The following is a 23,724-nucleotide window of genomic DNA, read 5'->3' as shown; positions in this document are numbered from 1 at the left end:
AACATATCCAAAGCAGGTGGGAATTGAACCTGGACCTTTTGGCCCAGTGGTAGAGACACTATCACTGCACCACAAGTGCTGTCCAACTTTTAATTGACACTTGCCTATTCAAGGATTCAGTAGGGGCCTGTTAGAACAGTTACTGCTTTCTGTTTAATGTAGTCCTTGCCATTTAATTAAGGATTACTTCACAGTATTGATTCAGCAAGTAGTATATAAGCGATTAATTGTTCTAACATTTAACTTTTTTTAAAATTAGAATTTTTTTTGCTGTGTTTGAACTTTAAAAAAATATAAATTACAGAATAAGTTATTACTTTGCAACGTTTAAGAGGCAAAGTTTGGGAGAAGATTTGTAGCTCAGGTGCTCGTTGTTGTGGTTCTGTCCGCCGAGCTGGGAGTTTGTGTTGCAAACGTTTCGTCCCCTTTCTAGGTGACATCCTCAGTGCTTGGGAGCCTCCTGTGAAGCGCTTCTGTGATGTTTCCTCCGGCATTTATAGTGGCTTGTCTCTGCCCCTTCCGGTTGTCAGTTCTTGCTGTCCGCTGCAGTGGCTGGTATATCAGGTCTATGTCGATGTGTTTGTTGATAGAATCTGTGGATGAGTGCTATGCCTCTAGGAATTCCCTGGCTGTTCTCTGTTTGACTTGCCCTATAATAGTAGTGTTGTCCCAGTCGAATTCATGTTGCTTGTCATCTGCGTGTGTGGCTACTGAGGTATAGCTGGTCGTGTCGTTTCGTGGCTAGTTGGTGTTCATGGATGCGGGTCGTTAGCTGTCTTCCTGTTTGTCCTATGTAGTGTTTTGTGCAGTCCTTGCATGGGATTTTTGTGGTGTGCAAAAAAAAATCCCATGCACTGAGGATGTCACCTAGAAAGGGGACAAAATGTTTGCAACACAAACTCCCAGCTCGGTTTAAGAGGCAGTTGGATGGGTATATGAATAGGAAGGGATTGGAGGGATATGGGCCGGGTGCTGGCAGGTGGGACTAGATTGGGTTGGGCTATCTGGTCAACATGGATGAGTTGGACCGAGGGGTCTGTTTCCATGCTGTATATCTATGACTTCAACTTTTCACCTTGTTTGCAATTTCCTTTCTCAATTTATTTTACTAACCTTTTTGTGAAAGGGGAGCATTTTATTATTAGAGCACAAGCAAATAGTTTGACACACTCCAAATCCAGGCTATCTGAATTGGACAGAGGATGATTGATATTTAATTTTCTTTAAATATTTTGTCCTCTGCATCTATCATTCCTTCCTGTTGCACTGACAGGTTAGTAAATTTTTTTTTCTTTCGAGACTGTACATTTGTTTTCTTTGTTTTTAAGAGCAATATTTTTTATTTTGTATTGAGTTGGCCCATTGCTCTTCAAACACGTCAGGGGAAAGCAAAGTGGGAGGGGACATGGAATAATTTTCCAACACACCAAGGTGATGGTTTAATAATTCATGTTTTTAGATTAAACCAGGAAGCAGGTGTGAGCGATGGCGAGGTAGGTGTGCACTGTGGGAAGAAAGTAGAGATGGGGGCCACCTGGAGAAATGATTTGCAGTCAGCATTTGTTGTCTTGTAAAAACAAAATCATGTAGTTCCGTGTTTTACCACTTGCACTGTGGGGATCTGGAAAGATTTTGTTTCATTTAGAGAAAGCAAAAACGTTGAGTTGCAATCATTTATTGGGAGTGCCTGTATTGTGTGTAATTCATCGATGAAATAGAGTAGAACTATATCATGTGAATGAGGCTATACTGATTTGTATACAGTATTATTTGACGTTTAAGTCCTAAAGTGGTGCTTTTCTGTTTTGAACTGATGGAAAACCAATGCATTTGCCTGTTGTGGATTGCTCAGCAGTATCACTTATTACGTTAATACTGTATCTGTTTTACATTTTGATTAACTAGCCAGATCTTTAACCACGAACTCCTAAATCCATTATCGCTTAGATTTTTATTCTGAACTGTAGGTTGTGCCTACATTTCTGTTGAGAATTTCCATAATGTTCTTAATCTTTGGGAAAATATAATTAATAAGCAACTTGAGCTTGCATCCTCTTTTTGGAGCTTCTGAGAGGGAACCTCTTTTGAAGCTATGTGCTTTTTAGGGACTGATTGTCAGTATTTATATCTTAAAAATTACTAGCTCAAAAAAAAAGAGAACAAATCAAATGCTGCATTGGAAATAGTTATGAAGTATATTGGGGAGGGTTAATGAAGAGAGCAATCCCCACTGGGGAATAGTGGTTAGCTATCTCTTGATGTTTCTTGTACACAGCCTCTGGGGATTTCATCTGAGTTCTTTTGATTTTAGCTATCAGTGTATCTTAACAAATGAGGCCAGTCTTCTCAAGCTTTTACTAGTATTCATTTGGTAATGTATTTCACAGCTAAATTTCATATATAACATTATTAAATGCAAAAGTTTTTTTGCATGTGACAGTAGAATCAAATGTTGGTTATTGAGTGTCTTAACAGTTTATTTGTAATATTCAGCAGTAGTCTGTTTTTGAAGTCATAAAAACAAAGTTAAATTCTGTGTTGATGTTCTGCCTCAGAAAATGCACATTCAGAATCATTTTATCCTTGGATTGGAGTTTTAAATTGAATGTGATTGTTATAAGTGTTTTCTCTGCATGTTTAACATTTCTATTCATTGTATTCTGTATACATGGTAATTGCAAGAAATTGTTGAATTGCCACGAGATTTTGTCAATTTTCTGGAATGGGCTGAAGAAGAAGTCCCTTGGCACCCCACAATTAGAATGTCAGATACATGCAACTTTTTGTTGAGTGAGTGTTATTGAAGATTGTGCTTATAAAATTTCATAATTAATAGTTTGTCTCTTTCTTCTCCTCCTCCACACTTCTCCCCCAATCTGACCATTCAGATAAAACCACCATATCAGTTAACAAGGTCTATGCTGCAGTGTTGCTAAAATCAAAACATTGTGTGTGTTTCAGGTAGATCAATGAACAGTAGCAAAAATCTTTGATTGTCTTTGCTTTTAGCTTTGGCTGTTTTAGAGGTTAAATGTAGGTATTAATTTTCAATAGTATGTTATGAGCTGATTATTTTCTTTTAAGTTTGAAGAAAAATTTTGGTTTTTATTTAGAAGTAGGAGTTTCAACTGTACAGCTTACAATGTGTCCTAGTTAACTGGCCTGGCATTGGTATTTAATTTTTTTTGTCATCAGTGTAAATAATGTGACTGTGGCTTGGTACTGCAGAATCACAGGCGCATTACAGCTGTGCTTAAGGATATTCTCAACCTTAATTACTAGAATCAGTAAATGTAATTACATTTTTGTTTTCTGATTATGATTTTTACAAAGGGCTACTTTCCTAGAATTTTCTTGTTTCATTATATCTCATTATGACTCCACTTTGGTCATAGCTTTTCTGACGCCACCTTCCATAATTCATTTTAAATGCGATGGTCTGCCTCCCCATACTCAAACTGTTCCCTCCATTGCTGTGGCATTCAGCTAGCTCGACCTCTATCACATTGACTTCTTAAATTATTTGCTGACCTTCAAATCTCAGCTAACTTTATCTTACTAATCTCTTCTATCCTTGTATGCTCTTTGCTTCCTTAACACCCATTTTTTGCTCCTTCATCGTTCTCCATGTTTTGCTGTCTGTGGCCACTCAGAACCTCCTCAAGCAAAATCGTTTTTTTGGTTTGCATCACCTTGCCTTATCACTTCCCTGTTTGCTTTCATGAATGTGTATTTTTTATTGCTCTTCCTACTCCTTGCTTAGTCCGTTGCTGCTATCCCATCCTAGCCAATGAGTTCCTCCTATTTGGTCTTGACAATTCACCTCCACCCTTTAAAACACAGTGTATAGTGATTTTGTTTTTCTGCAGGGGTGCAAGTTGTTTCGATTTTTTAATTTACAAGTATACACTTCACTGATCTCCTTGAATCATGAAATTTTAGTTGGCTGAATATCTTGACACCATCCTCACATACCATTGAATTGGAACGTTGTATGAGACCCTTTGCTCAAACTGTAAGATATATCCCAGTCCATCTGGATGACTTTCTACTTTGAGTTTTGTTAACTAGATCGATAAAAATTGATGAAATTACCACCAGTGCCCTTTCCTTCACTGAGAGATTGACTTCATCCTCTTCTCTAGGAAAGATAAATATCAATTTCTCATTTTTTGTATTCAGAGCAGTGGAAGACAACTTTCCCTTTTAAAATTCAAGGATATGATAAACATGGTTTTTCACAGAGTTAAACTGTTTGTGTGCTTTAAAATAAATGCTGTATGGCCTTCAGGAGTGGTGGGTTGTCAATTTCTGTTCTCAGTTGTTAGGTCTGAGGGTTATTAATGCATTGTTTCTGTCCACTGCTTTCATGAGTTCCTTGACTCTCAGTAGATTGAAGGTACTGTGTTCATTGAGGGACTGAAGTAATCTCAGACAGAAATGTCAAAAAGTACTAAATGTTCTCTTCTGCCATCTTACCTGCTTGTGTCAAGAGTTTGTCCATTGTAATTTTGCTAAGAGGAGTTTTTTGCTATCACATCAACATATGTGTTTTTTGTGATGCCTTGGGTTGCATCTCTGAGGACGAAGCCAGCCAGCGGCAGCCTGTTGCAAAGCTGAGAGGGCACCAGCAGCCACGTAGTTTATTGTTTACTGCCCAACAGTTAAACTGCTTATGATGTCATGTTAGGTTAGATTAGATTAGATTACCTATAGTGTGGAAACAGGCCCCTCGGCCCAACAAGTCCACACCGACCCTCCAAAGAAAAATCCACCTTCCCCTATATTTATCCCTGACTAATCCACCTAACACTACGGGCGATTTAGCACAGCCAATTCACCTAACCTGCACAGATTTGGACTGTAGGAAGGAACCGGAGGAAACCCAAGCAGACACTGGGAGAATGTGCAAACTCCACACAGACAGTTGCCCGAGGCGGGAATTGAACCCGGGTCCCTGGTGCTGTGAGGCAGCAGTGCTAACCACTGAGCCACCGGAAGGATTCAAATAGTTTGCAACATTGCAACTGGATGATGTAAAAATCACTCCTATCCCCTACTACTCCACACTACTTCCGATACAGAAAGGTTTTGAACTACCCCTTCAACATCCTTCTGATTGTTTCCCATGAACTAATGTCCTCACATTATTCATCAAACAACCTTGACTATCACTTGTAATGAACTAACAAAGAATGAACAAGACAGTAATGTGTGGAAAATGCCATAAATGCGATCTGAATAAGTAACAAACAATCTAAACAGTAGTGTAGCAGTTACTTAGGTGCAACCACAGAACCTGACTTTTAATTTTTCTACACTTGGTGGTGTAGCCTGTGTGACTTCAGTAGAGGCAAAGGCAGGCTGCTCCTATGTCTGTCTTATGATTGCTGTAATACCCTTTGCAAAAACCTCTGCATTTTTGGAACTTGCAAGTACCCTGCTAAATACTGCTCCTGTTGTACTACCTGTGTAGCAGCAGTTTCAGTCATCTGGAGATAAGACTGTACGTGTGCCACTGACTCAGAAGTACTGTGGCTGAAATGTGAAAGCAGTTTTGATAGAATCCCCAATTCCATTACATTTTTCAATGTGCTTTCTCCTGGTCCAGCCATACTTCAGTGTGCTTCCTCATACCTTATTAACTGTCAAGGCAGCTTTGTAAGGACAGAGTTGGATGTCTGACAACCTATTTAGCAAGGCAGACAAGTTGCCACATTCAGAACAATGTTTAAGCTTTGTGTGGGCTCATTTGATTGGAGTCTGCAGTCCATGGAGAAGCACAACATTGAGGTGGACCTCTCCAATCTTTCTGCAGTTTTGTGAACTGCATTTTCAAGGTCGTTCAGTGTATCACCTGTAATTTGCTGCTGCTGTTCACTGATTCTGTTGTTAGTCAAAAGCCCCAGCTGAGCAGAGCTTGTTCCTCCGATGTGATCACTTCCACCGCTGCATTGTCCATTCTAATCTCATGCCCAGCCACCAAGTGTCACCATCTGCCTTACTGGTCACACTGAAGATTAAAATCTTCTCATTCTGTGGTGGCAGAAAGGCAACATAATTAGCATGGTGGTAGTATACAAGTCCGGCCTTTGTCGTCCCGTTTACCCCCTCAGTCAAAGCAAAATGCTCAGAGACACAGTATAGTTTTATCTTTATCTTTATTTAGTGTCAACTTTATTCTGGGCCCTGGAGGGAGGGAGAATGATTGTCCATGTGCACAGAGACATGAGTTCTCAGTTTTCTCAGGAAGAGCAGTTTATTAATGAATTATATAGTTATTTTACAGGGAGGAGAATCCTGATGAGGTAACCTACATATTGATTGGCTGACCGTTGCAATCAGCGAGTGTCAGTAGCAAAGATTAAGCCATCTGGTGTTACACAATGAATCTTAACCTTAACTGGCTTCACATAGTGAATACTTTTCACCTTATTAAACTGACCTTACATACTGAATGCTTCCAATATTGTTAAATGGCTCTACATAATGCATACTTTTCCACCTTGTTAACCAATTACCCTTGCCTTTCCATAATTGTCATCCATCACACCCTTTTGTAAATTTGCTTTTGTAAATTCCTCATTGCCTCTTAACTGTCGCTCCAACCAATCCATGCGATATGATAGGATTCGCAACCAAAGACAATTCCTGCTGACATAATCATCAGTAACATGTAAACTCTTCCTAAACTCCCACGTCTGACTGGAAGAGCATATCACTCTACTTAAGGCCATCTTTTCCCCTTCACAATCTACAGATCCCGAAAAGTGCTGCAGGCTAACTTAGTACTCATGGTTTATATTTTTAAAATTTAATCAAGAGATAGATCTGAATAAAACATAATCAAGGAAGAATCCACTTACTGCAGTAGATTTACAACAAGGTTACCTGTTAAAAACTATGCTCTTGACTGTTCCTGTGCTGTGAGCTCTCCTACACAGGTTCCTCCAAAGTCAGCTGTGAATTTCAGTTTCTCCTCGATCCACCAAGGATGTCTAGAAATACATGAACTCCAACAGCAAAGGCAGAAACTGTTCATTAAGGTGTTTGACAAGGTTCCTCATGGGTGACTGGTTAGCAAAGTTAGATCTCACGCAATACAGGGAGAACCAGCCATTTGGATACAAAACTGGCTTGAAGGTCAAAGACAGACAATGGTGGTGGAGGGTTGCTTTTCACACTGGAGGCCTGTGACCAGTAGTGTGCTGCAAGGATCAGTACTGGGTCCACTGCTTTTCGTCATTTATATAAAATGATTTGAATGTGAACAGAGGAATTATAGTTAGTAAGTTTACAGATGACACCAAAATTGGACAGTGAAGAAGGTTACCTTGGATTACAATGGGATCTTCATCAAGTGGGCCAATGGGCTGAGGAGTGGCAGATGGAGTTTAATTTAGATAAATATGATATGTTGCATTTTCGAAAAGCAAATCTTAGCAGTACTTATACACTTAAAGGTAAAGTCCTAGGGAGTGTTGCTGAACAAAGACACCTTGGAGTGCAGGTTCATAGTTCCTTGAAAGTAGAGTTACAGGTTAATAGGATGGGGAGGTCATGTTGCAGCTTTACAGGATGTTGGTTAGGCCACTTTTGAAATATTGCGTGCAATTCTGGTCTCTTCCTATTGGAAGGATGTTGTGAAACTTGAAAGAGTTCAAAAACGATTTATAAGGATGTTGTCGGAGTTAGAGAATTTGAGCTATAGAGAGAGACTGAATAAGCTGCGGCTGTTTTTCCCTTGAACGTCAGAGGCTGAAAGGTGACCTTCAAAAGAGCTTTATAAAATCATGAGGGGCATGGATAGGATAAATAGACTAGGTCTTTTCCCTATGGTAGGGGAGTTCAGATAGAGGGTATAGGTTTAAAGTAAAAGGGGAATGATATAAAAGGGACCTAAGGGGAAACTTTCACGCAGAGGATGGTGCATGTATGGAATGAGCTGCCAGAGGAAGTGGTGTAGGCTGGTACAGTTACAGCATTTATTAGACACCGGGGTGAAGATATGAATAGAAATGGTTTAGAAAGATATGGGCCAAGTGCTGGCAAATGGGCCTACATTAGGTTAGGATATTTGGTCGGCATGGACGAGTTAGACCAAAGGGTCTGTTTCCATGCTGTATAATCTATGACTCTGACCAAATGAGTGCTATGTAATGAAAACAGAAGATTTGCCCAAAGTGTGACTATCTGAGCTAGTGCATGATTTGTGAGAGTCCTGAAACTGAGACTCCTCTGAGTAATTATCTTCAGCAAGCATCATGTCTACTTCATATCTGAAGGGCATTGGGGAGATGAGAATGAGACCTGACAAGGGATAAATATATTACAATAACTTGCTACTGAAATCATGTGAATGTGACCGAGTCTGCTATAACATCTGGATGACTTTGATTTACTCCCTTTTCAAGGATGGAGCTCAGAAACTTGGGTAAGTATAATGGTATGTACTTTGTATAAGGTAATGGTTCTGGCAGTGTTAACATTAAAGTTCTGCTGAGCTCTATAGTCTGATGTCTTGGCCTCTGGATGGAGAATCAATTGGAGTCTGCCACAGCTTCCTGATTAGAGATTCTTGACTTCTCTCCCTCTTGTTAAAAACAGCAAATAGGTCCAAGAGCGGAATGTAACCTAGTTTCTATGATATAATAAGCTGCAACTTGTTATCTAATACAAGTATCTCTTTTGCTGAGACCTGTTCATGGCCCATTCTCCACCATAGACTGTTGATTAGTCCTTTGGGTTGGAAGAGGAAGGAGGATAAGTGGCAGGTCAACCCGAACTACGAGCCACCAGTGGTGGTATATTGTGACATGGTGCCATTACATTCTATTTTGGAGCGGCAAACAGTGAAAATAACTGACTAGAATCTAAATAAAAAGATGGGTTTTTTTGTGTATTTGCAGCCAAGTGGGATATCATATTAAGAGCTTTGATGGCTTAAGTTTGGTTGCTAGGCAGATTGAAAACAATTTAAACAGATATCAGTCAGCACAAGCTCATAAAAGCAGCTTATTTGCAATACATTGAAGTGAGAAGGCAAGGAAACCTAGGAAGGTTCAGTAAAGCCAGTATGAGCAGATCTAACTTGGGGTTTGGTGGTACAGCAAACAGACATCAGAGATTCCAGCAGTATGTTAAATCCCAAAGGGAAAAGCGTAGAAAACGTACCTGAACAGCAGAACACCCAGGTTGAATGGCTGGAAAAATAAAACATGATTATTTACTGGTAAAATGAGCTTTGCTGCAGTCATGAGTGGGCACTGTAAGGTTCAGGTGCAAAAGTTAAAACAGAGCCGTAACTTGAATATATATCGAAATCAGAAATTTTGAAAGCAAATAGCTCACTACAGCAGATTAAGATACCGACAATAAAAGTTTAAAAAGATATAAAAAGTATATATTAATATAGGCTGAGCTTCAGTACGCCATTTGTACAGAGGAACAAAAACACCGATCATCTCAACAAGAGATGAAAGGCTGCAAATTTGTTTTAAAATAATTATGAAACTTTCCAAGCAAAAGGAAAATAAAGGGACTGTTCCATTCCTGATTCTCTCGATCAGGAAGATAATACTGGAAGTTTTTCTGAGATATTTAAGAGAGTTTACAAGTTTTGAAATGTCTAAAGTTTGATTAGCTTTTTTAGAAGATTACTGGTATAGACAATTTAATGATCTTTTAATTTCAAAAATGAATTTTACCAAAAATAAGACTTAAAATTAGCTGCAGTAAACCTCTACAGAACATTGTGTAAATAGAGCTTAAAGTTTTATTAGAAAGATTAATATAATTCAAAGGAAGTCACGTAAATAAAGAAAAAGCTGTGAAGACACTAGCAAACTATAACACTCACGCTCACACTCACTCGCACTCGCACTCACACACACTCTCACATACTCTCTCTCACACACACACTCACACTATAAATTTACTATAATTTAAAATAATACCCTTTCTGAATGCAAGATCAGATTTAAAACAATATTGAAGTTAAACAGATTTAAGATGCTTTAAAGTCAAAAGATTGATCAATGCGAAGAAATAGAAATGAAATATACTTTAGCAGATTCAAAACTGTAGTTGGCTCTAACAGAATAAAAGTTTTGATTTATATGGAGAAAACAGCTACTGATATACAAAATTGTGGCGAATCAGAAACAGAACAAGTTAATATAGTATTCAGTACTTCCTGCAGCTGATGATTACTTAGGAACAAATAGAATTTTTGAATGGATGTGATTTAACAAAGTAGTTCAACTCTGAGGGGAACCTGTAGTTGAAGTCATTCATGACTTCTTTGGATTGGTGGAAATTGTGAATATGAAGTTGCAATCCGAATTAATCAGATGTTAAATTATTGCTGGAATTTTTGTTCAGGCTTTGTTAGATCTATTCAAGAAGACTTAACTCTGAAGAGTTGTTCAAATTGCATTAGAAGCAGAGACCAGGAAGAATTAGAGAAATCCTGAGAAGGGAACAATCTTACTCGAGCAACCAACCTATTAACTTCATAAGGCACAAGCATGAAACAGACACCGACAAGCCAACACGCACAATGCACAGAATATCAGGTGCTAAGAATTATTGTAAGTGTTGTGGAACAAAAATGTCTCAAAGGTAAAAGCAGCGTCCAACCATGACCAAATGTGTTCCCTCTTTTAAAAAAAACATAATATGCAGAAATTGAATAGTTCCTGGACTAGTGGATATGTGTAAAGGACTCTACGAGGTAAATCATCCATTTCCTTTAGAAGAGTTGTCCACGTTAAAAGAAGTACCTCATTTGGAGGAGATAGGTGAGGCATTAAACAAACTCAATACTGAATGCAACATCACGTTAAAGGCGAGTGCTAACCTATTGTCTCTGAGCATACAGGAAGATTCTATCCCTGTTAATGAGTGAAGTTCAGGAACGACTTTTAAAGGGAGTCAGGAGGCTGAGTTGAGTATGGTTGCCATTACAAAAGAGAGAGCGCTAGAAAAGTTAAAAAGTCTTAAAATTGATAAATCTCCTGGCCCCGATGGGATACATCCTAGAGTTCTGAGAGAAGTGGCTGAGGAAATAGCGGAGGCATTGGTTGAGATCTTTCAAGAGTCACTGGAGTCGGGGAAAGTCCCGGATGATTGGAAGATCACTGTTGTAACACCCTTCTTCAAGAAAGGATCAAGACAAAAGATGGAAAATTATAGGCCAATTAGCCTAACCTCGGTTGTTGGTAAAATTCTAGAATCCATCATTAAGGATGAGGTTTCTAAATTCTTAGAAGAGCAGAGTCTGATTAGAACAAGTCAACATGGATTTAGTAAGGGGAGGTCATGCCTGACAAACCTGTTGGAATTCTTTGAAGAGGTGACAGGTAGGTTAGACTAGGGAAACCCAGTGGATGTGGTCTATCTAGACTTTCAAAAGGCCTTCGATAAGGTGCCACACAGGAGGCTGCTGAGCAAGGTGAGGCCCATGGTGTTCAAGGTGAGCTACTGGGATGGATTGAGGATTGGCTGTCTAACAGAAGGCAGAGAGTTGGGATAAAAGATTCTTTTTCGGAATGGCAGCCAGTGACAAGCGGTGTCCCGCAGGGTTCAGTGTTGGGGCCACAGCTGTTCGCATTGTATATTAATGATCTGGATGAAGGGACTGGGGGCATTCTAGCGAAGTTTGCAGATGATACGAAGTTAGGTGGACAGGCAGGTAGTACTGAGGAAGTGGGGAGGCTACAGAAGGATCTAGACAGTTTGGGAGAGTGGTCCAGGAAACGGCTGATGGAATTCAACGTGAGCAAATGCGAGGTCTTGCACTTTGGCAAAAAGAATAAAAGCATAGACTACTTTCTAAACGGTGAGAAAATTCGTAAAGCCAAAGTACAAAAGGATCTAAGAGTGCTAGTCGAGGATTCTCTGAAGGTAAACATGCAGGTTGAGTCCGTGATTAAGAAAGCGAATGCAATGTTGTCACTTATCTCAAGAGGGTTGGAATATAAAAGCACCGTTGTGCTACTGAGACTTTATAAAGCTCTGGTTAGGCCCCATTTGGAATATTGTGTCCAGTTTTGGTCCCCACACCTCAGGAAGGACATACTGGCACTGGAATGTGTCCAGCAGAGATTCACATGGATGATCCCTGGAATGGTAGGTCTAACATATGAGGAATGTCTGAGGATCCTCGGATTGTATTCATTGGAGTTTAGAAGATTAAGGGGAGACTTAATAGAGACGTAAAAGATAATGCATGGCTTGGAAAGGATGGACGCTAGGAAATTGTTTCCATTAGGCGAGGAGACTAGGACCCGTGGACACAGCCTTAGAATTAGAGGGGGTCAATTCAGAACAGAAATGCGGAGACATTTCTTCAGCCAGAGAGTGGTGGGCCTGTGGAATTCATTGCCGTGGAGGCAGGGACGCTAAATGTCTTCAAGGCAGAGATTGATAGATTCTTGTTGTCTCGAGGAATTAAGGGCTACGGGGAGAACGCTGGTAATTGGAGTTGAAATGCCCATCAGCCATGATTGAATGGCGGAGTGGACTCGATGGGCCAAATGGCCTTCCTTCCACTCCTATGTCTTATGGACTTGAGAAAACTGACCAAAATGGGCATTTCTTGGGTGACTAAACTAACTGAGAGGTATTCATGCATGGTTACTGTATCAAATCCAATGGGTCCATCAAACTATGTATCCATTTAACAAAATTCAACAAAACAGTGGCTGAGAAAATCCCATTCCATGTCTATGGCCAATGTGGGTTTAACCAAATTGCCTAAAGTAGGAGTTTTACAAACTTGATGCCAGTCGTCTGTTCTGGAGCTAACATTAGATGTCCAAAAAGACTGCTTACTACATTTCTCGCTCCATTGGGATGTGATTCTTCAATGGAAGGGATTATATGTGATATGAATGACTTATTGATACATGGGAAGACAATTGAAAAATATGACCAGAAAGTTCAGGAATGTGAAATTAACCACAGGCTGCAGGGCTTACTCTTGACAAGTAATGCGATTTCTCACAGAAGACTCTTTGCTTTCTCAGACACATTTTGACAAAGATGAGATAACACTGGCCCCAAAGAAGTAGTAGTCTTTTATAGAGTTCCCACTCCTTAATCACTTTCAAGGAATAGTGAACCAGTTGGCAAAACTTTTGCCTATTTGGGAATGCTGACAGAACCTTTTGAGACAGCTACTCAAAAACAAAGGGTGGTGCTGGGGCTTGCATCAGGTGTGTGCTTTCCAAAAGATCAAGGGCATGCTGCTGAGCACAGATGTCCTTGCCCATTACTGTCTATTCCCTTCCAAATATGTAAAGCTTTGCATGCTTCAGCTTAGGCCCTGTTATGATCCCAGTTGAAGGTACTACTGGACAAGTCAGATGCTCGAAAGAAATATGGCTTTATCTATCAAAAGTTTTATTTTTGTAATTGGATACCAATGGGTACTGTGGTGATTAGTCATTGCACATATTCATGCAAAGCTGCCAAAAATGTGTTTATTATACATAAAAGAGCAGATATAAATCACAACCACAAGATCCATCCCTTTTTCCTACAAATATCCTTTTCCCATATTTAATGCCAAAAAGCTGTCATTTCTTTCTTAACTCTTTTTCATTTGTTACTGAACTGATGCTTTTCAGTTTTCCTGATACCATTTTAAGACCATTTTTCAGTTCCGACAGCTTGGAAACTGCTATGCAACTCCAAGTGTGGAGATTGCATGAACTAATCTGTCCTTTTTGCTAGGCTTAAATTCGCCTGAAATGAACAACCTTTATTCTTTTGTTCGTATAAAACCGAAACTTCATTTCTCTGATGTGAACTCAAACTAAGCTAGCTGTAGCTTCTACTCTTTCTTTTAATCTGTATGTCATGAACTCAGCAGAGTAAACATTTTATCCAGTAACACTGTAGATATCTGGCTAGGTTCTTGGTAAGTCACTTGCTTTCTTGGAAATGGTGTATTCAAGTCACTTCTCCAAATTTTGTTCTGACAGTTTTCTTTAAGAAAGGAATTACTTTCACAAGCTTGAAGCCAAAGCCCATCTGTCTCAATTATAAAACATTATAGTTTCCAAATTATGAGCATAGAGTCTTAGGGATGTACAGCATGGAAGCAGACTATGTTATTTACTTTCATCACACTAGAAAGCAGCACTCATTCTGGAATTTCCAGCTGGGGATAGAAACTGGTGTATTCAGCCTTCAGGGCATTGTCAAACCCAGAGTCATGTTGGGTAACTATAGAGGAGGGTGCCGTCTTTGCCTTGTGGGCATGTGAGAGGTTTTCAGATTGCATCCTTGGCTTGAAAGTACTTGTAGAGATGGGCTATAAACCACTGGTCTCCCTGGTAGATGAGAGAGAACTAGCAAGGATACTTCCACAAATAGAAGTTTATGTTTGCCTTTCAAAGTATGCCTATGAGACCAAATATATGCGGGGAAAGCTGCAAGTGATAGCAGAGGTTCTTCGTGGAGTAACTGACAGTCTGATAAGGGATTTATTGGTGAAAACCGAAATCATATACTCAAACCACAGTGGCATGGTAGCCAGCAACCCAAAGTGAGCTCAATCAAGTCTGACAAAAACAATGAGGACTGGGAATGTGATGCTGTTCACTAATGTTGTGTTGGAGGTTAGGTGTAATGACTTTATTTTGAGCATTGATAGGAGTTCACAGTTCTTGATGATTTGCTGGCATTTGATAGGCTGATCCTTCACTCAGAGGAGGTGACATCCTAGACAAATTACACCAGGGTCACTTGGACATAACCAAGTGCAGAGGCAGGGGTCAGGTGCTATTGTGTTGATTAGCAATCTCCAGAGAGACACTTTTCCGTGAGACCTGAGCTTTCCATTGGTCTGAGCAAGAGAACCACTTGCCCCACCAAGCCATGAGAATAAATGGGAACCAAACTGTTTGATAGACAGTCTTACTTTATGACTATCAGCTGTTTCTCATGGATTTAAGTAAAATAGTTATGTACTGCCACTGCAGATGCAGTTGTTGAGTTCTTGCATGGAATGTTCTTTAGATACGGGGTTCTGAGGTGGCCGTATCCAGTGATGAACTACAGTGTGTGCTGATGGGTCTTATAATCGGCTTGTAGCCTCTTCCAGGTTTCATTATTTAACCAGATGTGCACAGTCATACTGGAAGCTGAGCATTGTGTACAGGTGATCACAATTCTTTTAAAAGCAACTGCCTTTTATACAGATTTGCTAAATTATCTGTTCAACCCATTCTAATGTGGCTTATCACCATCAGATTTACTTTTTTTCAAAGTGCAAGACCCCGCATTTGTTTACATTGAATTTCATCAACCATTTCTTGGACCACTCTCCCAAACTGTCTAAGTCTTTCTGCAGCCTCCCCACCACCTCAAAACTACCTGTCTGTCCGCCTAACTTCGTCTCATCGATGAACTTCACCAGAAAGCCCCCGGTCCCTTCATCCAGATCATTAATATATAAAGTGAACAGCTGCAACCCCTACACCAAACCCTGCGAGACACCACTTGTCACTAGCTGCCATTCTGAAAAAGAATCTTTTATCCCAATACATGTTTGTGGTCCTTCCTACACCACAGACTACTAAATAGTCATTTAGACTGTCACTGGAAGAAGGATTGCTGGATCACTTTATCCTAACCAGTGGGGATCACTGGTAAAATGATGATGTTTTGTGCTCAGATACCACATTGTGTTATGATATGCTCATCCAATGGGTGGGATACGTTGGGGGAGGGTAACTAAGGGAGAGCTGAAGACCTAGATAAGTAGTTAAATGAATAGACAAGTGAATGCATTCACAGAAAGAGAAAAGTGGATGCACCTGAATGAGTGTGAGGAGTCTCTGTTGGAAGTTTATTTTATTCATGGAATGTGGGCATCACTGATTTAGCCAGCATTTATTACACATCCTCACTGCCCTGGAGTTGGTGGTTGGGAACTTCCTTCTTGAATTGTCCATTGAATGTTGGGTCACCTACAGTACTTTTAGAAAGAGGGTTCCCATTTTTTGACCTACTAACAGTGACGAAATGGTGATTTGTTCCAAGTCAGGATGACGTACGTCTTGGAATGGAACCTACAGATACTGGTAGTGTTCGAATTTATCTATTGCTTTTGTCCTTCTAGGTAACAGTGTGTGCAGGTTTGGAAGGTGTTATTGGTGAGTTATTGTAGTCCATCTTTGTACATGGTAGACCCTGCTGCCACTGTGGTGAAGAGAGTGAATATTGAAGATGGTATATGGGGATATCAATCAAGTTTGTCCTGGGTGGTATTGAGCTCCTTCCGTGTTGTTGGAACTGTACCCACTCCGGCAACTAGAGATTGTTGCATTACACTCCTGAATTGTAAAGGGTAGCACTGGGGAGACGGGAAATAGATCATACTCTGCAGAATTTCGAGCTTCTCTTCAGCTCTTCTAGCCACGCTGTTCATATGGCTGCTTCAATTTGTTTTCTGGTCAGTGGTAACCCATGAATGATAGACTTATCAAGGTAGAATGAGCAAGTGGGATCATGTGCATAGCAGAATATGCATTCATGTGCCAATGCCGTAACCATTCCTAACCAGGTTAGGTCATTAAAGCATTGAATTGAGTAGCATCTTACCATTTTGCTGCTGCAGCTACGACCTTTATACTTTTTTTGCTCTCCACTGTAGGCTTCTTTCTCCTGTAAGTAGGGAAGTATCACAGCCTTCAACACATCCAAGTAGGTATCACTGAAATGAAGTGTCGTAATCTTGGCTCTGGTTCTCTCCATTATGGCATTTCCTTCGTTTTGGTTGCCAGCTCTAAGCTCCTTTTAAAAAGCATACTTGGGAGTGATCCCTTAAACACTGTATTTACGATTGTACCCTTTCACCACCAATTAAACAGAAATCCGGAAATAAAATTTTAATGAAATGCTGTATGTGCTGTTTTCCTTCCTGAGTACAGTTAAGAACCTCACCTGTATGTCACCCCTCTGTACTCAGCGGGCTGCAGAATTAAACTGGCTGCTGTGACAACTTGTCTTTGTATATTTTTCAATTCATAACTTATCAGAACTTAATTTTATAATGTATAAAAGTCAAAATAGTTAAAATTTCAAATTAGCAAAAATGTGACCTTATCATTAGGAAAATTGTTGAAACGGTATATCTTTAGTCTTCCAAATGAACTGTACTTTACTTTTGGACAAATAATTGCTTTTGTGGAATTGTCCTCTTTGTTGTTTTTACCTTTTATGGATTGAGTTGAGGGTAGTTTAGCAGCAGTAAGGTCAGCATTATCTGAAGTGGATATAATGTATTGCTTACAAAGCAGTTTGAGCCTTACATCCATTTCCAGTTTTTATTCATGTAATAATAGTCGTCCTGACCTTGGTTTCATTGGAGTTTTAAATGTTTGTGTGATAGTGTTGAATAAAAATATTTTGTGCTCAAATACGGTCATCTTCACTGTCCTTTATAGTTGCTGAAAGACATGATTGATAGTCTCAATTTATGCCAAAAGATACTTGATGGGATGGGACAGCTGTTTGACAACACAAAATATGTCACCATTAACATTGTCAAAAAGCTGACTGGTTGTGCATCATTGTTGATCACATTCAACATCTTTGTGGGTCAGTTTGGCTGACATTCTACTCAGGTAGTGATCCCTAGATTGAATGGTAATAGGCATTGATACCGTACGAACTTCTGCGTTGATCCAATTTGGCAGCTGTGCATTGACAACTATTCCATTCTTTTGGGATTGTTTAACTCCTGCCATTTAAATTTGGCAGTGCATACTGGGAAAGAAGCACATAATAAAATACACTATGAAAAATCCAGTTGTATCAGTTGTTTTGTTGCCACAGTCTTGGGCACTGTCAGGGTGCTGAGTTAGTGATGAGCCATTGAAATCAGTGCAAATAGACAGGCATTAGTTGATGCTAGTTCTAAAAAAGACCTGGATCAGATGAAAAGGTGAACAATACTGAAATTACATCTTTGGTAACTGTTTCAGAAAATATGCTCCATTCTGTTTTACTTGAGTTTCTCTTGTACTTTAGCAAGCTCCATTTGTGCAAATGGGCCTCCTTCATCTTATCAATTCTGTGATTCTGAGTTTGGAAGTTAGTCTGAATGGAATAGCACTCCATGAAGTTAACCTGGAGTTAACATGATCATATTCTTTGACTCCTACTGATCATTACATATAGGTGTTTCAAATTGTGAAATTCATATAGTTTGAGGTAAATGTATCTCGATCCAAGTTTGTGGCTTTGTATCAGCTGTCATCGATCATTTGGAGGATATGAATTACATGTCTCATACGGTGACAGGAATGGAATCTATTTTCACCATGAATGTGGAAGGCCAATGTCTCTGCCCCAATGAAAAGCAATTGTGAACAATTTATGGTGTCATTTGGAGAAATGCCTGTTTTTGTTATGTAGCATACATGCTGAATATCACTGTAATCTGAATTCTAAGCTGGGAGATGTGTGAACCGTAGCTACAATTACCATTTACTCTTGTGAAATTTTCCATTATTTTTATAGATTGAGATGAAGGCTCTTTAGCAGAGGCTAGGTCAGTAATCTTCACTGAGACCCAGATGAATATTCTGTATTGTTTGTTAAGCAAATTTGGAAATTACATCATTGCCTGTTACCATCTGAGGCACGGCCTTCAGGAATAGTAAAACCATGGCAAAGTTTTGAAACACTTCGTATAAAGAGAAACAATCCAAACAATAAATTATATTATAGGAGCAAAAATACCATGAATGTTGGAAATCTGAGAAGATCAAAAAGCACTTAGTTTTTTTTTCCATATCAGCAGGTCTGACCGCATCTGTGGGGAGAGAGAGAGAGAGTTAAGATTAAATACATGATTTTTTTAGAGCTATATTTTTATGTTCAGTAAGCACTTCAGATAGTGTTGTACTTGTTGCATCAGTTGGTTATGATCAGTGTCACAAGCTATAGACTGTGTGAAATGGAAAATGAGTTGATGTTATTACAGTAGTGTCAGGCTATAATATCAGAGTAAGAATAATCTTAGCCTATGTACTCAGGTCATCTTTTCATACTACGTGCCCTGGATGTAGGAACTTGATATTCTAATCTACTCCTATGCTTTATTGCATATTATTGGACATTATTGTTATACATGGTCCTTGAGCTTTCTGTTGAGTGTAGCGAGTTCAATGTAACTAGGTCAAGGATTTCCTTGTGGTATGCAGAATCTGAAGGCTATCTCGGAATAGCTTCAAGAAAAGGATTTAGATCTTGACAGTGTAGGTTATGAGACCAGGGCATCTTGGGATATAAGCACATCCTGAATCAATTAGCATGGTGTACCAAAAGTGTCCCACTCTCCAAGCAGCACTAGCTGAATTGGTATGTCATTACTGTATACCACCACATGGAGTGAGACGTAATTTATGTTTTATGACCATAAATAGATGTATCAGCTCAAATGTTTGTGTCAGTGAGACTGCATAACGAAACTAACCATAATAAGGTTAGAAACATTTATTTGGATTAAATGATGAATGCATGAATTTGGAGCATTTGTCACTCGAGAAGAACTGTGACTTGCTGTCAGATTGCTTAGTATTTGTCACCATCAGAAATAAGACTCCTATTCTAAAATTGTCAATTCTTAAAAATACAGTGAGTAGCCTATGTCCATATGACTGTACCTGTGGAAAATTAAGCCTACTCTACGGTACATATTGGTTGCCAATACCGAGTGAAGATCACTCTGGGTCACCATGCATTTTGTCCATAAATGTTTTTGTTTGTGTGCAGTTGATTGGACAGTAATTATGAACCCCATCCGATACTTTTTCAATGCCCTACATTATCCATGCCAACTCATTGGTGAATTTTTGTTGTTGTTGTATTGAATGCATTTTTACTTGTTGCATTGAGAGAGTTGGTTATTCAGTAATGTGGTTTGTATCCTATTAACTTTCTCATCTGTCTTGCACTTTTATTGAATGATTTGCAGTGAGTGATTCTTATTCTTTGCTCGACTTAATTTTGTTTTCTTGTTTTGTGCTTTCCACCTTACAGGCATGCACTGTGGATATGTTGCTAATAATCAAGTTAATTCAGCACCGAGTCCCTTGTCATCAACTTCAGATGATGAGGATGATGATGATGAAGCAGGTGTGCTTTATGTTTTAACAGATGGTCTAAATGTTGCATGTGCTGAATCATTGCTATAAATCATTGACTAATATTTACAAATTTTCATAACCACAAAGGCCACATACTTCACGACTTGTGGAAACAAAACCTTCTACATTGAATAAATGGTGGTGACCAAGTACAGTTTATGAAGGTACAAAGTGCACGAGCTCAGAAATAAATGGGAATTATCAGGTCCTAAATCAAGTTGCCAACGTCCAAGTTGTGTATAGTGTAAACTGATGTACTTCTCTGTAAAATGCTGATATTTATTTTCTAGTCCAAAATTTTGTGCCTCTGTGGGTAGCTGCCTCACAGCACCAGGGACCTGGGTTTGATTTCAGTCTTGGGTGACCGTGTGGAGTTTCCCCATGTCTGCATGGGTTTCCTCTGGGTTGCTCCAGTTTCTTCCCACAGTCCAAAGATGTATAGGTTAGTTGAATTGACCATACTAAATTCCCCATAGTGTCGAGGGATGTGCAGGCTAGGTAGATTAGCCATGGGGAAATGCGTTTTAGGGTTAGGGTAGGGAGTGTGGGTCTGGGTAGGATGCCATTCGGAGGCTCTGTGTGGGTCCAGTGGGCTGAATGGCCTGCTTACTGCAATGTAGGGATTTTAGATTAGATTAGATTAGATTACTTACAGTGTGGAAACAGGCCCTTCGGCCCAACAAGTCCACACCGACCCGCCGAAGCGCAACCCACCCATACCCCTACATTTACCCCTTACCTAACACTACGGGCAATTTAGCATGGCCAATTCACCTGACCATGATTCTGTGATAAGACATGGTATGAAGTCAAAAGTAATTTGTATTGAAAGTAATTTTTTCCTAGAAAGAACCTTATGTATATATAATATATCTCACCCAGTCAGATCTGCCATAACGTGCATTTCTTTAACATGAATTGGCTATAATGCGATTAAGAATTTGGACTAGTATTTGTGAAACATGAACTTTCCTTACCTGTATTGGCAATAATGCGATTCTGATCCCATTGATTTAAATGGTACTGCTTTTACACGGTTTTCTTATAACACAGGATCACAGGGGAAATGAAGCAATGCATTATATCAGAACAGACAACCGAGTATTTCTCTAGGTCATTCAGAATATTCCAAAGTGTTATATGTATAGTGAACAAGTTTAAAGAATCATCATTATTACCACATGAGCGACATATGATGGTCCATTTTCTGCATAGACAGAAAGTTGATTGAAAAGCTAATTTTTCTTTGCTGGTGGATGGATGAAATATTAACCTGAATAACAAAAGAACTTTTTCTTCTTTAGATAAGGCCTTGCCATTTTTAATGTCCACCTGAACAAGCAACTTAATGCCTCACCCAACGGATGGCAATACTGACACTCCTTCAGCACTATACTGATTTCAATTTTGAATCGTTTGTTCACTTCCTGAAGTGGGTCCTGAACCCACATGGCATGAAGTAACAGGAAACTGAGAGAGGGTTAGGAGATCCCTGCAATGTTTAATATTAGCTACTCGAGCACAGTTTAGGACGAACAGAGACTAGCTAATAAAGAAAATGGAGACCAAGACTGTCAGCTACGCATTAGTACAGCAAACTTTGTTTTAACCAGCACCTTATGAACCTGAAATAATGCAAGTTTACTGTTTGATCATGATCTCCGTGATGTCCAGGTAATCAGTTGAGGGTGCAGGTGAGCAAGTTCTGTGCTGGTGAGTTTTTTATTTAAGGCAAAGTTGCATTATTATGTTAATGATATATGCTGTAGATAAAGTATGACAGTTTTGTGTCTACCTCCTGCATTATGTACCTATTACTTAGTGTGTGTTTTACATTGATTATGTGAACTTTTTGATCATCTGAAATATTTGATCAACTAGGGCATTTCTTCTGGTCCAATCGGTGCTGGTTGGTAAAATGTTTGCTGTACATTAAAAATAATGAGACATAAGACAGACTCTGTCCTGGGGTGGTGAAGTGTATAAATGGCATGAGCTAGGGTAATGATTTAAAAAATTAAATCCTAAACCTTTTGATTCATGCCCAATGTGCACTTATAAACTAATATTTTCTTTTGCAAGTCAATGCCTAGTTTACTGTACTTGTCACATTCACACTGATGTAACTAAATTCAGATACTGCAACGTTGCATATAGTTTGACAAATGAGCTCTATTGGTGGCCATGACTTGGAGTATTTCCAAAACATTTAACTTTAAATGATTTATAGCATCATTTTTGAGTTTCCAGTTCCATACTAGTAAACCCCTTCACCTTTTATTTTGCAATCTATTTCAGATCTTGCAGTAACGTTGTCAACTGTGACAACAGTGAGGAGAGGACTGACTGTTAAGTCAGACTGTTAAGTCAGACATGATACTTACTGAATGTGCAGTAAAAGAAATGATGGTGTTCACTAATTGTTAAAAATAGAGGGTGTTTGCACTATTTCTACCCTTATGCCTTGTTGCTGTGGTACGTTATACATAACTGGAGTTTCTGCTTTGACCATTTTCCTGACTGGTTGCAATTTGAGGCTTCTAATTAAGAACAAAAATCAGATTTGGCTACAGTTTTCAAAAGGTTAAAAACTAAATCTCACTGAAACCAGACACTGCATAAATCTGTATGATTTGTGTTAGTTTCACCTATTAATTTTCTGCACAAGTGGGTAAGATAACTGATGCTGATCCTCATCATTATCATACTTTCTGCTTCCTATTTGATTTTGTGATTGCAGTGCAAGTAGGCAGTGATATTAAGAAATCAGTCAAGATTTTATGCTTGTTTGTATTTTCTGAAATTAAAGCAGTCTTTCATCCTCTTCCCTTCCCGAGTCTCCTGTCCTCTGCTGGAGGCAGTGACTCATGCTCGTGCGAAATCGTACTTCACCCAAAAAGGTTATGATGATGTCTATGACGATGAATTGCAATGAGCTGTTTGATATTTGAAAATGTGCAATTTTAAATAGAGGCAGTTGCATAATGATTGAAATCAGAAAACTCTCTTGCTTCCCTTGACTTAGCCCTAGGGTACTAAGAGCAATTGTAGATCTCCCACACAAGCTTGACTGCAATTGATAAACCTTGTCACCAGTCTGGGATTGATTTGGAGACGCTGGTGTTGGACTGGGTGTACCAAGTTAAAAATCACACAACACCAGGTTATAATCCAACAGGTTTATTTGGACGCACTAGCTTTCGGAGCGCTGCTCTTTCAGCGAGTGGTCTCCACAGGCACTCGATGAAGGAGCAGCACTCCGAATGCTGGTGCTTCCAAATAAACCTGTTGGATATTATCTGGTGGTGTGTGATTTTTAAGTCTGGGATTGAGCCTGCGTTTTACCTGGTCTTTAATGCTTTATGAAGGAATTGCAAATTAGAATGGCTTATTTATTTTCACTTTGTAAAAGTGAGGGGAAATGTCCCAGACGTTATCTTTTTGATTTTAAGAGATTAGTAGTGTGGATTCAGTAAGGTTGCACTTCTGGAACACAGCCTTGCTAGCTGCAAGTGTGCTTCGGAAAATCAAGCTGCAACTTTAACAGCTTATT

At 39.3% G+C, this 23,724-nt stretch overlaps 1 protein-coding gene across 1 annotated transcript in view; it reads left to right on the top strand.

Moving 5' to 3' along the window:
• Positions 1–23,724, top strand: part of LOC132816792 (protein transport protein Sec24B-like) — a 129,937-nt gene that overhangs the window by 31,632 nt on the left and 74,581 nt on the right. Inside the window, exon 4 of the mRNA XM_060826746.1 lies at positions 20,065–20,160. Coding sequence (XP_060682729.1) covers positions 20,065–20,160 — 96 coding nt within the window. The remainder of the gene's footprint in view (positions 1–20,064; positions 20,161–23,724) is intronic.

The sequence above is a fragment of the Hemiscyllium ocellatum genome, chromosome 1 (genome assembly GCF_020745735.1).
Source record: "Hemiscyllium ocellatum isolate sHemOce1 chromosome 1, sHemOce1.pat.X.cur, whole genome shotgun sequence".
NCBI classification, from domain to species: Eukaryota; Metazoa; Chordata; class Chondrichthyes; order Orectolobiformes; family Hemiscylliidae; genus Hemiscyllium; species Hemiscyllium ocellatum.
The sequence above is the reverse complement of the archived record's forward strand: the minus strand, read 5'-3'. Positions and strand labels throughout refer to the sequence as shown.